The sequence below is a fragment of the Furipterus horrens genome, unplaced genomic scaffold, assembly GCF_987537825.1.
Source record: "Furipterus horrens unplaced genomic scaffold, mFurHor1.1.pri manual_scaffold_6, whole genome shotgun sequence".
NCBI lineage: Eukaryota > Metazoa > Chordata > Mammalia > Chiroptera > Furipteridae > Furipterus > Furipterus horrens.
In genome coordinates this window covers 92,397,879-92,412,619 of record NW_028327176.1, presented here as the reverse complement: position 1 = coordinate 92,412,619, position 14,741 = coordinate 92,397,879, and the positions used below count along the sequence as shown (strand labels likewise).

The 14,741-nt window shown below is 37.5% G+C and overlaps 1 protein-coding gene across 1 annotated transcript in view; it reads right to left on the bottom strand.

Moving 5' to 3' along the window:
* DNAH8 (dynein axonemal heavy chain 8) overlaps positions 1–14,741 on the bottom strand; it is a 273,301-nt gene that overhangs the window by 162,154 nt on the left and 96,406 nt on the right. Inside the window, exons 32-37 of the mRNA XM_090280432.1 lie at positions 10,313–10,512; positions 6,891–7,044; positions 4,364–4,527; positions 3,171–3,273; positions 2,122–2,226; positions 1,576–1,737 (exon numbers count right to left, since the gene is read on the bottom strand). Of these exons, the coding sequence (XP_090136558.1) occupies positions 1,576–1,737; positions 2,122–2,226; positions 3,171–3,273; positions 4,364–4,527; positions 6,891–7,044; positions 10,313–10,512 (888 nt within the window). The remainder of the gene's footprint in view (positions 1–1,575; positions 1,738–2,121; positions 2,227–3,170; positions 3,274–4,363; positions 4,528–6,890; positions 7,045–10,312; positions 10,513–14,741) is intronic.

The window sequence follows — 14,741 nt, the reverse complement described above, 5'->3', positions numbered from 1 at the left end:
TGCATTTATAATCTTAAATATGTTTTAAAAGAAAGTAGAAAAATATTTAAAACACTTTTTAAATAAAATCTTAAATTTACATTTTAGTGTAAAGAGTAGTGTATATAGTGAATGAGTACATATTGAATGAATATATATTACTCTTTAAAGCAATTTTTCCAAGGAACTGAAATTTGCCCACTTCGATGTCTAGATTTTTATCTAAAATTGTTTAAAATTTTACTTCTTTACTTGTGTGTGTGTGTATATATATATATATATATATGCATATTTTCACACTAAAGAAAATCCTGAAAGCTAGTCTACTTTCCTGCTATATCTTGTTCAACTTGACCATCACTTAGAACTTGCTCTTCAACTGTTTCACCTTTAACGCTAACTCCTCTGTCTAAACTAGACTGAGCCTCTCCTTCAGAATATTCAAGGTGATCAAGCTTTCCTGGGAGAAGAGTATGTTAATTTAGTCCAAGGAGCTATTTTCTCAGCTTATGAAATAAACTATGCTATAAGGATTTATCAGAAAGTTAATAATGCTAATAAATATATTAAAGCTTGCCAAGGACATTATACATTTTCTTTTTCTTTTTTTTTTAATTTTATTTTTTGTTATTCAATTGCAGTTGTCCCATTTTTCCCCTATTGCTCCCCCCTCCCAGCCCATCCCTTCTCCCACAATTATATCCCTCCCCGTTGTCCATGTCCATGAGTCAATCATATACTATACATTATTTTAAAATCACAACGTTAAAGTATTCTCTCCAATAAAATTTGATTCTATATCTGTACTTGTGCTGTTTGAATAAATAATTTCATATCATTTCAGCTATCTCCACTTTGTGTGCAGTCATTCAGAATTTGGAATGCAGGTTGGCAAGAGCAGGTGGAGAAGAAATATGATTTGGGCAAAAACTGCCTACATTTTCCTTGGATATCTGTTGTCTTCTATGCCATACTATCTCTGACCCAGATCACAAGTCATTGCTTTCCATTTACCCCAGCTGAAAATGTAATGAAACTATTGGAATTTTCTATATCTGGTTTTTATAATACTTGGCACATAACTCTGCACTTCGAAGAGCCATAGGACTTGAGAGAGAGAACACCTGCTCCAACCCCAGCCTCTTTCAAGGTCTTCTCTCCTTCAAAAGTTAGTTGCATGAGAAGTCCTTGTTTAACAGACTATGCCAATTTTTAATCACTTGAAGGGAAAATAAAAAGCAAGATGGATTTTGTTTCAGGAAAATGAATGCTCATTCCATTTATATATATATCCACATCCATTCTATATCTGTACCTGTATCTACCTGTTCTTATATATAAAATAAAATTTTCCATAAGTGGTTTTAGTCCCAATGATGGGAGAACAGTGGCAAATCCTCTACTGGGGGATGGGATGGGTGGGCCTAGAATGGTGTTGGCGGACAAGCAGGTGGTTGAGAGCGGAGGGTGGGTAGGGCTCCCTAACTAGTTCAAAGCTACAACAGCCTCCACACCATCAGGCTGACTGCCTCCTGAGTATCCTACCCCCTTATTTCCATTTCTTATAAACATCATTTAAATATTGTGTGTTCTCACCTGTGCTGGAAAGTGACTGAGGAAAGGTAAGAGTTGAAATCCTGAATCGCTGATTTGATAGAATGCAGATCGAATTATGTTATGTAATGATGACATCTGCATTTTTAACAATTCCAGAAGCCAAATCTCTACAGGACCTTTGGCCATAACAGGATTATCCAACTAAAAAATATATTACAAATATATTACCAGTTGATAATAATTTGGGATTTTTACAAATGTCACACACTTGATAAATCATAGTTCTTCAATGCAAAGAGTCATATTTATATTTATATTTTAAATATGTAAAACAGTAAAATCAACTAATACTAGAAGAGCAAGGAACTATAAAGATCATCTGGCATAAACTTCCATTTTATAGGTGATAAAGTGAGTCTCAGATACGTTAAATGAGTTGTCCAGACTAGTTTGCAACACAGGGCTGCAGAACGAACTGGAACCCAAGTCCAGACCACCTCCTTTTTTTCATAAGAGAATTGCATTCTCCTCAACCTAAATTTTTAAAGAAATCATAATAACAAAAGTTTAACCACGTTAAATTACCATAATTTTTTCTCCTTCTCTTGATATGACGGCCAGGATACGATCATATTCTTTTGAATGAAATGTCACCTCATTTATGTTGTCAGATACTGCAGGGAGATGTGGCTGAAAGAAGACAGAGTAAAACAGTCATACACGAGCCTAAACAAAAAGCCAATGAGATGTTTTAAAAGGCCTTAATATTTTAAATCTTTGTAAAAGATTAGTAATTTACTTCACTGTTTCAAAAAGAATACAATAAAATAAAGACCCTGCTTTGACCCTTGACTGACTTGGAGGCCCACCTTTCAAATCCCGCCCCAGAGAACTGTCCTCCAGGTCCTTGGAGACTGGACTAATGACTGTCCTTCCCCAGCTTTGTCCTGCCTTCTCTCTTGTCTCCACCTCTGCCTTACACAGCTTTTACCTCTCTCTTTCCTCAGCCCCGCAACTTCCTGGGAATTAACAGGGAAGATATTATTAGCAGTTTTCTAGATTTCCAAACCAGAACTGGCCCTGGGAGGGTGTTTCAATGCCTCCCATGCCCAGTTATCTATAGTTTCTCTCTTCCTCCTGGAAATATTGCCTTGGAATATGGCTAAAAGCATTTGAGAAGTATTCGGCATGAAAAAAAAAAAGACAAATCAGCTCTATTAGATCTAAAAATATTTAGACTAAATACACATAATAATGAATTACATTTATGGAACACGTAATGTATGCCAGATATTTTTCAATGCATTATCTCATATAATCTTTATGGCAATCCTATGAGATGGGAACTATTAGTATTCTGATTTTATAGGCGAGAAAACTAAGGTGCAGGAAAAGTAAGAAGCTGGCCAAGGTCATCCAGCTGATGAGTGGCATAATCTATATGGCCCTTGCCTCAGGCTGATGGGCTACAAATACAGAGGAAAAAAAAAAAAAAAGGACATTTTACAATCAACATAATTTTTAATACTCTTCTTCCCTGCCTCCACTTTAAAAATATTAGCTCCTTTTTTTATTACCCATTATGTATGCTGTGGGAAAATAAAAGGTTTAGGTAACAGATACTTCGATTATACCTGTATGGTATGGGAATCACTGGCTTGTCCAAGAATTTCCAGGAGAACTGGATCAGATACAAAGAAGAATCTTGGAAATAGTAATCGCTTCTTCTCCAAATACCTTTAAATAAAATCATGTTACCAAATGATATTTTCCTGGATTATTTATTTTTAGCCAAGATATGATTACTAACATCTTCAATAAGACAATAGCAAACACCTCTAGTCGCTTCCCATTTGCCTCTGAAATGTTCTGTTAGAACCAAAGTCCATGCTATGCCATGTATGTCACTTGGGAAAATGAGTGAAAACAAGAAAGGGATTCAGAACAAGCCTGCCCCATCTAGCAAGAGCTCTCCTGTAACCTAAGGGTATTGTGAACCTCTGAGTATGACTTAAACCCAGGATGAACACATAATTTACCCACAAATCACGTTTTGAGTAGACGTGGGGACAAATAACCACTAAGCTAAGAAAGAGGCATAAAGTTAGACAAATCAGGATATATGTTCGTCCTATTTCACAAAGAAACCGAGACGGAACTTTTTAAGAAAATTATCCGTGAATTTGTCTGATAAAGTGTTCTGTTAGAGCACATCTCTACTCCATGCCTGTGTTGGGCTGAATGGAAGCCTCCCAAAAGATAGGTCCACATTCTGTTCCTAGGAATCTTGTGAATGTGATCTTAATTGGAAAAAGGGTTTTGACAGATGTATTAAAGTTAAGGAGCTCAAGAAGAAATCATTCTGGATTATCCAGATAAGCCCTAAATCCAGTAAGTGTCCTCAAGAAGGAAAAATACATAAATAAATAAATTCAAAGATAGAGGTCACAGTTATTTAGCCACAAACCAAGGAACTCCTAGAGCCACCAGAAGCTGGAAGAAACAAGGAGAGATTCTCCCTTAGAGCTTTCAGAAGGTGCTGACACCTTGAATTCAGACTTCTGGCCTACAGTAATGAGAAAATAAATGTCTGTTGTTTTAAGCCACACAGTTTATGGTAATTCGTTACAGCAGCTCTACAAAACTAATACAATGCCTTAACTCATTCACCCCCAAGTAGAAGATGTATTTTTTTTGCATAAAAATTAAATTTATGAGAAATGTTAAATTCCTATCATCACTCCCACCATCACCACCAAACCAGAAATATATGATCCTGCTTGGGATACAACACCAGCGCATATAAAATGATGAACCCCTTACTTACCCTGTCAGTGACTTCTGACATACTTCCAGCTGTTCGTGTAAATGAGGTAACAGTTGCCCCATGGTTTCATCTCCAACACAGCAACTGATCACATTGGGATTCTCATGAGCTCGCTGCATTATCTTCACCCATGACTTGTCAATATTCTGAAAACGTTTTGCTTCCTAAAAACAAATGCAGAGTCAGTAAAAAATTAGCATTTGGATACTTAAATAAAGCAAAAGTATTTACTTTGGAATTTCCTACCATTCTTCACACTAGCCTTTATTAGTTTCAGGCTGCTTTAAAAAAATTTTTTTTTAAATTGTTTACACTATTACAGTTATTCCCACTTTTTCTCTTTTTTCCCCATCTCCACCTAACCCCACCCTCTCCCCTCCCTCAGTCAATCCCCATATCATTGTCCATGTCCTTGGGTCATGCATAAATGTTCCTTGGTTAATCTTTTCACCATGTTTCATCCAGCACCCCTTCCCCTGACAGCTTTCAGTCTTTTCCATGTTTTTATGCTTCTGCTTCTATTTTGTATGTTAGTTTATTGTGTTCATTAAATTCCCATATAAGTGAGATCATGTGGTATCTGTCTTTCATTGACTGGCTTATTTCACTTAGTATAATAGTTTCCAGGTCTATCTGTGCTTTTGCAAAAGATATGAGTTCCTTCTTTTTTTACTGCTGCATAGTATTCCGTTGTGTAAATGTTTCACAGCTTTTTTATTTACTCATCTACTGATGGGCACTTAGGCTGTTTTCAAATCTTGGCTATTATAAATAGTGCTTCTATGAATATAGGGGTGCATATATTTTTTGTACTGATGTTTCAGGATTCTAGCCTCAGCAATCTTGAGAAAGAAGAGCAAAGGTGGAGGTATTACAATACCTGATATCAAACTACACTATAAGGTCACTGTAATCAAAATAGCCTGGTACTGGTATAAGAACAGACATATTGATCAGTGGAACACAACAAAGAGCCCAGAAATAAACCTACGCCTTTATGGTCAATTAACATATAACAATAGTTTCAGGCTATATAATTTTAAAAGGTAATTCTTTTTTCATCTGAATTAATTCTGAAAAAACAAACAAACCTGTCACAAAACTGCTTATTGAAATACTGCTTTATCACAATAGAGTTGATCAATAGTTTCCTTACATTTAATAAATTTTCCAAAGTGCCACATGATTAAGTGGCAAAGCTATCAACTTCAAGCTCAAATCTAGTCTTTCAGCACTCCTGGTGTTTTGGTTTAATGAGAAAACTGAAAAAGTAGGACAATAATTTGAACTTAAGATCCTTGGACTAATTACAGCTCAATAATACCACAGGAAAAAGAAAGAAGAAAACAGTAAAAACCCAAAACAAAGCTTCATTACATTTTTGCAAGTAAAAATTTTCTGCTTACTATGGATGATAGTAAGCTTTGCACTCAATTGCAAAAATGCCTCTAGAAATTGGCATAATCTTGCTTATTTTAAAACTTTCAAGTGCATTTTTAAATGCAACATTCTGATTAAAAAAGAAAAGATTTGTGTTTCAAAAATGTGTTAATAAAGGAAAATCTGTCATTTTCAAAACTCTTTTATCCTTGATTTTTAATTTGTATAGATCCTGTTTATAGGTGTGGAAATTCAGAAAGAGGAGGCTTAATCTTATAAAAGGGAAGTTACCTTCACAGAATAAAGCTATTAGTGAGTTATTGACATTTATTTAAAAGGCTCTAACAGAGCTTTTTTAACAATTCGTTACATTCTTCTAAGACAAAATTTCTGTGCCCCATAGCATATTTCTGCTGTACCATTAGTTGACTTACTAATACTTAATTGCACTTATAGAATACAGATTAATTTAAATTCTACTCTCAGTGGGATATTAGAAGATTAACTCTTGGAAGAGATGAACTGCTATCATTTAACAGTACCAACTTCAATGTACCTCACATACTCAAACAACTTGAAATTTTTTCAGTTTGAAAATATATAAATTTTCTTTCTGCGAATGTAACTCAAAGGTCACTTAGAAGCCCTGGCTGCTGTGGCTCAGTGGGTTGAGTGCTGGCCTGTGAAACAAAAAGTCTCCAGTTCCATTCCCAGTCAGGGCACCGCCTGGGCTGCAGGCCTAGTCCCCAGTGGGGTCGTGTGGGAAGCAACCACACACTGATGTTTCTCTCCCTCTCTTTCTCCCTCCTTTCCCCTCTCTCTAAAAAAATAAATTAAATTTAAAAAATGTCACTTAGAAAACATTTGTTTTGTAAAGGGTGAGATAGTTAAATGTTTTAGGCTTTACAGGCTATATAGTCTCTGTTATAACTCCTCAATCCTACTGTTGCAATGTTAAAGCCTTTAAACAGAAAATAAATGAACGGACATGTCTGGGTTCCAATAAAACGTTACAAAAACAGGCAAGTGAGCCATAGTTTGCCAACCCATGGTGTAAATAACCAAGACATGACCATATGTCTTTGTGAAGACATATAGACAACACACATCAACTTATTCTATCCATAGTTATGAAAAACACATTTACCTGAGGCAGCTGTTTGGCAATATCTCCACCTACAAAGACAGCTTCAAGATAAACCCAAAGGTTCTGGACTACTAGCCACTCTTCAATTATATCTGAGGAAGTGGACAATTTATACACCCAATTCTGAATATTTTTTTTAAATGGAGCATTATATCTGAAAAGAATGAGAAAATATTACATTTCAATGATAACTCAGAAAATAGTATAGCCTAACAAATTATAGGAGAAACATTCCTTTGGAAATGAACATTTTTTTCCTAAATGGAAGTCCCCAATAAATTTCTTATAACTAATGAGATTGTTGCTTTTTATAAATAAGACTAGTATAGTGATTCCCTTATTCCCATCTGTTAGTCAATCAAGAGGAAAATGGGCCAAGTTCTATGCCACAGAGGTCTGGAAAAGGAATTGTGCTGGTTGCTTCTGGGAATAAAGGGAAAATAAGGAACAAAACAGTTTTCCAAGATTTTTGTGAGCCAAATCCAAGTAGGGTCCACCCATGAGAATAACACACAGGACACTATTTGTTACTGTTTTGTGGAACTATTATCACAAGGCCAGGGTCAAGTTTGAGGTCTGATATCTACTTACAGGTGTCCCCTTCCTACCCATGGACTGCTCATTCCACCAGGCACTATGCCTAGATTCTGCAGTGCTAGAGTTCCGAGACAGCTACCCCAAAATAGCATGGTTCCTGTTTTATGACCATCGGGGCTAGTGGTAGGGTTTATGGCATAACAAAACAAGAGGAAAGTAAGAGTGGATGCCATGAGGAAGTAATGGGAAGCTACTTGGTAAGGACCCAATACCCTACAGCTGGATTAAAGAGCTGACTTCAGTTTGTGGCAATGTCAAGGAGTTCTGGCATGCCTTGTCAGCAGCACATGTTGCCTAGGGTTTTAAAACTTTCCTTGATCCAGAACAGGATGACTTAAAGTCCTCACATACAAAATGGAGTTCTTCTGGGTGTAGTCTGATACCTGAGTTCTCTGAAAGTCTTGTTATATTATACATAGATGTATAAAAGGAGTTGCACAAAAATTGATCCCAGGAGGCAGGTGAGTTGTTCAGGCAATAAGAGGCATTTTTTTTCTCAACACCCATTATATACTGTCCATCTGACCACTGGTCTACAGCTAAAAGGCAGTCAACATTCCAAAAGCATCTTCAAAGTAAAAAATATACACTCAAATCATTTCAGGAAGTTGAAGCACCTAGATATTTGGGCCAAAAGTGGTCCTACTGATAGGTAAAAAAATAAGAGCTATCTTTGATGATATGTAAGTTCCCTACATGAAAAAGGGAGATCTAAAATAAAATCTAGCATACCCAGCTTCTGTCCTTTGGTCAGGTAGCTGGGTTGCATAGCTTAGCATGGAGGAACCTGCCAGGACTGATAGGAATACCCGTGGAGCCCAGTGAAATCAGGGATCCATCAGGAAAGTATCACACAACATCTAGAGTCAAGTCACACGAATGGAGATGTACAATCTCCAGGTAGCCCTAGAGATCCAAAAGGCACTGCCTGCTAGAAGATGAGTCTGTGATTGGCTCTGGAAAAGGCTTTGTAGGTCCGCTGGTGCTGCAAAATTCTCTAGGAGAATCTTCTAGAATGTAGTGAGTTCTTTGAAATCTTTACACCCTTTTTTGGCAGAGCCTCAACACTGAGTTTACTAGTACTATGAAGAGATACTATATTAATCAGGTTCGTCGTCGTCGTCGGCAGCCGTCCGTCTCGAGAGACGATGGTGTAGCTTCTTAAAGAGTCTATCTGCACCGCCGAGAATGGTTGTGCAGTCCGACTCGGGAGTGACACGGTATCTGTCTCCTCCCGTGTTGAATCGACATCTTGCGATGACGCTGGAGTGTCCTCTCCAGTGAAGCTGAAGCTACAGAGCCTGGGCAGGGTGATATGGAGGGTCTGCTGTTGCCCATGCAGCAGACCCCCCCTCTCTTCGCAGCTGAAGGATCCAAGGGAAAGACGGAGTCAATACAGCTTGGCTTCAGGTGCGCCGCAGGAGTTGCCGGTGTTGACTACAACGTCAAACCGCCTTAGGGACTCCGGCTCCGGATTTTCTGTCGGGGTTTACTCCCTTAGCCTTTCCCCTGAAGAGGTATGCCGCAAGGCAGCGGAGGTTTTTTGGAATCAGAGTTTTCCTTCTCTGATGTGCCCTGACTGGAAGATCGAACCAGCGACACTTAGCTCACAGGCCGACGCTCAATCCACTGAGCCAAACCAGCCAGGGTTATAACTGGATTAGTGTCTTTTATTAATCAGGTTACATGCAAGTTAAGTATATAAGAAATAAAGAAAGCCTTAAAATCCTGAGTTCCTTGGCCACAGACACTGTTCAGATAAACCTACAGTCCTTCTTTAAGAGGTTATCATCCAGGAAATCAGAATGGCAAAATTTGCAGTGAACTATAGGGAAGTAGTAGCCTGTGAAGTCAAGGAGCCACTGAATATCATATGGTCACCTTTGTCAGGATTATTCAGATTCCCTAAAGCTGAGGGTGCACCCTAGGATCTTAACCCCAGTAAACTCAACCCTAAACTCCCTGGACTAGGAGCTGTGTGGGTTAGTACATTGTCCAAATACAAGACTACCTCTGGGGCCAGAGGTCATGCAGGATATCATTCATTAACCAGTGATCCCAACCTGGAGAAAGTGTGTAGAATCCCCATGCACCCCTTACATGGACCTCTGTTAATGCTGGCATTGTAAATTATTTCTTAGTGTGTTAGGGTAAAGAACAGTTGAGAATTACTACATAGCCAGCCAGGGGATTAGAGGTGGCTAATGCCCAGACCAAGACCTGACACCTTACTTAATCTGAGTCCCACTGGAACTTCCTAAAGCAGCATTAAATCACATCACCTTGGAGCCAGTTCAGTAGTGCAGTGATGGACAGGTTGCCTAATTCAGGCCACAGAGGACCCAGCACAGATATAGCCATGTTTCACCATTAAAAAAAATGCAAATCGGCGAGTGCCAAGTCTCTAATGGCATATTCCTTTCATGTGTGGCCAGCATGCTTTTCCTGGGCCCTCGGGTGAATCCTTGAGTCCGTTTAACCAAGGAGGAGGGCAATGATGACAAATCAGAGAGTGAAAGAGAGAGAAAATAAAATGAAGAGGTAATCTCAGTGGGGAATCAAGATGTTCAGGAGATAAGCTGTTAATCTGAGGGAGAATAATTGTGGGGACCACCAGAAAAAATAAGAAGGGTAGATGAGTATCATGAAAGAGGGAGGGAGGCCATGGTCATTAGGGAGAAAAGGTAGTTCACAGAGGGACAGACAAAAGTTAGCACATTAGATCAGAACCTCATGTTATGCTGCAACTGCAAAACTGGGTTTTACCTAGTATTTTATAACCCTAAATACCAAAATAAAACCTTCTCCCCAAATCATAAAATTACCTGTTGCTTAGTAAGGAACCTAAGACCATTAAACTATCCTCCATCAAGGTGATAATTTCTCCCGATTCACTTCCTTTGAGCAGGAGCTCTCCCTTTCCCTTAAATGCTGCAAAACTCAGGTTCTGGTTGGTCCAATTATCGATAACCAGAGCCAGCTTGGCTTCGATATCTTTCTCCTTAATGGCAGATATGCAAATATCCTTCAGAAAGAAATCAAAGAATATGTCACGACATTTTCCATTACAAGTTAAGTGCACTGTAAAATCAAGGAAATTTTGAGATTGGACCCAGAAATCAGTCAGTCATTTTGTGGCCAAAAGAAACAGGCTCAAGATCATTGTGTTGCAAGTTCAAACTAAAACCTCCTGCAATTCTGACTACTAATTATCTTACTGTATTTCATACATGAAATAATGGAACTGATACCATCATTTTTCTTGATTATATTTTAATTGGACATTTTTTGGCCAAAATGGAGATAATTACAGTTACTCTATCTCAGCAACTTGCTATGAAAAACAAATGAGAATATATGTGAGACTTTTTTGAACTCTTTGAAGTAACATATAAATATTGTTATATTCCTGCCTGTTCTGGCCCTAATATAAACACTTCATTTGCTTAAAATTCAATTCTATTTTTATTTTATGGGTTTTCCTGTTTTTCTGAGAATCCTTGATATGAAAGTCACACAAATGAAAGTAAAAGTAAGCAATTTTCCCCACCATACCTCGATTTTAAAAAATTTAATTTATTAATTTTTGGAAAGAGAAAAATGGTGAGAGAGAGGAGAGGGGGGCATGGGGAGAAGGGGAGGGAGAGGGGGAGAGAGAGAGAGAGGAGGTTCGTTGTTCCACTTATTTATGCCCTGATTGGTTGAGTCCCACATGTGCCCTGACTGGGTTTGGACCTGCAACCTTGGTACATTCAGACAATGCTACAAGCAACTGCGTTATCCTGCCAATTTATTCTCATACTTAGAATCACAAAATTACAGAGATGGAAAGGAATTTAAGGTTGCAAGGTATTTCCATAATATAATAAAAATTAGTATGTGATAAATATCTTAAGAGTGGTATAAACTGCTATGAATTCTGAAGAGGGAGAAATAAGTCCTGTCTGCAGTTAGGAGGAAGCATCTGAGAGTAAATGGGATTCCAAAGCGGGGTTATTAGGAAGGGAGAGGACACACCATAGAGAGGTAGAAGATTTCCTTTAGAGGAAGTGAATCCAGTAACAGTAGAAATCAGGCTTGGCTAATAGCAGGACATGTGGCACAGAGCAAAAGGATGTATCTGGTGAAGACAGCATTGAGGGTCTGTTTTGAAGTACCAGTAGTTAATAACTGAATCCTAGAATTCCTTGGAATTGTAAAATAAAGTATTCAAAGCACAGCAGATGAATGGCTATATTAATTGTAAAAACCTACTTATAAGAATTAGATGATCACCAAAGTTTTTTTTAACTCTTAGTTTCTTTCAAACAGTATTTCCTTTTTTAAAAAATATTTCATTTTCTTTTCTTTTTTATTCTCATCCAAATATACGTTCATTTCTTTCTTTCTTTCTTTTTTTTTTTTTTTGAGAGAGAGAGAAGGAGAGAGAAACGTTAAAGTGAGAAACATTGATTGGTTGCCTCCCATACATACCCTGACTGTGGATTGACCTTGAAACCCAGGTGTGTGTCCTATTAGGGATCAATCCCACAACCTTTTGGTGTATGGGACAGTGGTCCAACCAACTGAGCCACTCAGCCAGGGCTCAACAGTGTTTCAATGACATTTATAAACAGGACAAAAATTCTTAGTAAACAAAAATTAGGCATATATATATTGCAAAAAAGAGGCAGGGGAAGCAGAAACACAAAACTGGGATAACTATCCTCATATTAGACAAAATACAGTGTAATAAGAGACAAAGAAGGTCATTATGTAATGATAAAGGGGTCAAACCAATTAGAAGATGTAACATTTGTAAATGTTTACTCACTCAAGAGAGGAGCACCCAAATATATAAAACAAATATCAGCAGGTCTAAAGGAAGAAATAGACAGCAAAACAATAACAGTATGGGACTTTAATACCTCACTTTCATTAATGGATAAATCATCCAGACAGAAAATAAATAAGGAAACTCTGGCCTAAACACCTTAAATCAGATAAACTTAGAGATATATACAGAACAGTTCATCAAGAAACAACACAATAAAAACCATAATGAGACACCACCTCACACCAGTCAGAATGGCTAGTATCAAAAAGTCAACAAATAACTGGTGTTGGCGAGAATGTGAAAGAAAGGAAACCCTTGTGCATTGTTGGCAGGACTGCTTATTGGTGCAGCCACTATGGAAAACAGTGTGGACATTCCTCAAAAAACTAAAAATGAATCAGTATATGCCCCAGCAATTCCTCTTCTAGGTATTTGTTCTATTTTATTTTATTTTTTTAATAAAGATTTTATTTTATTTTTCAGAGAGAAGGGGAGGGAGAGAGAACGAGATGGAGAGAAACATCAACCTGTGGCTGCCTCTCATGAGCCCCTCAACAGGGGACGCGGCCCATAACCCAGGCATATGCCCTGACTGGGAATCGAATGAGCGACCCCTTGGTTCACAGGCTGACACTCAATTCACTGGGCCACACCAGCCAGGGCTGGGTATTTATTTTAAAAAAAACAACAACGCTAATTTGAGCCCTGGTGTGGCTCAGTGGATTGCGTGCCAGCCTCTGAACCAAAGTATCACTGATTCAATTCCCAGTCAGAGCACATGCCTGGGTTGCAGGCCAGGTCCCCAGTGGGAGGCACACAAGAGGCAACCACACAGTGATGTTTTTCTCCCTCTCTTTCTCCCTCCCTTCCCCTTTCTCTAAAAATAAAATAAATAAAATCTTTTATAAAAAGACACACTAATTTGAAAAGATATATAAAGATGCACTGGAGCACTATTATATATATGATGAAATATAACACAGTAATAAAAAGAATAAAATCTTGCCATTTGTGACAACATGGATAGACGTAGAGGGTATTATGCTAAGTGAAACAGAGAAAGTCATGCTAAGTCAGACAGAGAAAGACAAATACCAAATGGTTCACTAGTATATGGAATCTAAACAAAAAACCAAAAGAAATGATCAAGCAAAACAAAAACAGACTCATATAAACAGAGACCGAAGCAATGATTGCCAACAGAGAGCAGGGTGGGGAGAAGGATGAGAAAGGTGAAAGGGAATGTAAATAATAATGTGATAAGTTTGCATGAGGGCAGACGATTACTAGAATTAGTGAGGTGGTCACATGGTAAAGCATAGAAATGTCAAATTACTATATCGTACACTTGCAACTAATGTAACTAATATAATATTGTACACCAACAATAAATAAATAAATAAATGCGACAGAATACACATTCTTCTCAAGTGCATATGAAACATTCTACAGAACAGATCACGATAGGCCATAAAACAAGTTCTAAAAAATTTAAGAAGATTGAAATCATGTCAAGCATTGTTCTGACTATAATGTATGAAACTAGAAATTAATTACAGGAAAAAATGGGGAGAATCACAAATATGTGGAGATTAAACAACATGCTACTGAACAACCAAGGGGTCAAAGAAGAAATCAAAATATACCTTAAGTGAAATGAAAATGGGAATACAACATACCAAAAGTTACAAGATGCAACAAAAGTGGTTCTAAAAGGGAAGTTCATGATGATAATTGCTTATATTAAGAAACAAGAGCTATTTCAAATTAACATCTGAACTTTGAACTTCAAGGAAGGAGAAAAAGAAGAGCAAACAAAGCCCAAAGTTAGAAGAAAGGAAATAACAAAGATCAGAGTGGAAATAAATAAAATAGATACTAAAAATACAATGGAAAAGATCAAGGAAACTAAGAGGTGGTATTTGAAAAGATAAACAAAATAGACAAACCTTTAGCTAGACTCACCAAGAAAAAAAGAGAGATAACACGAATATCTAAAATCAGAAAAGAAGAGACATTATAACTGACACAACAGAAATGTGAATTGTCGCATGAGACTACTATGAACAACTGAACACACATGAATTGAACAATGTAGAAGAAATTACTGAATTCCTAGAAAATCACCTACAAAGACTTAATTATGAAGAAAGAGAACAAACATCTGAACAGACCAATTACTATAAGGAGGTTGAATCAGTTATCAAAAACCTCTCAACACACAAAAGAGCAGCACCATATGAAATTTCCAAAAAACGGAAGAGAAGGGAACACTTCAAAACTGATTTTATGAGCCCAGCATTACCCTAATAAAACACCACTTAGGAAAAGTACAGGCCAAAATCCCTAATGAACATAGATGCAAAATCCTCAATGAACTATTAGGAAACCAAATTCAACAATACATGAAAAGGATCATACACCATGAATGAGTGGAA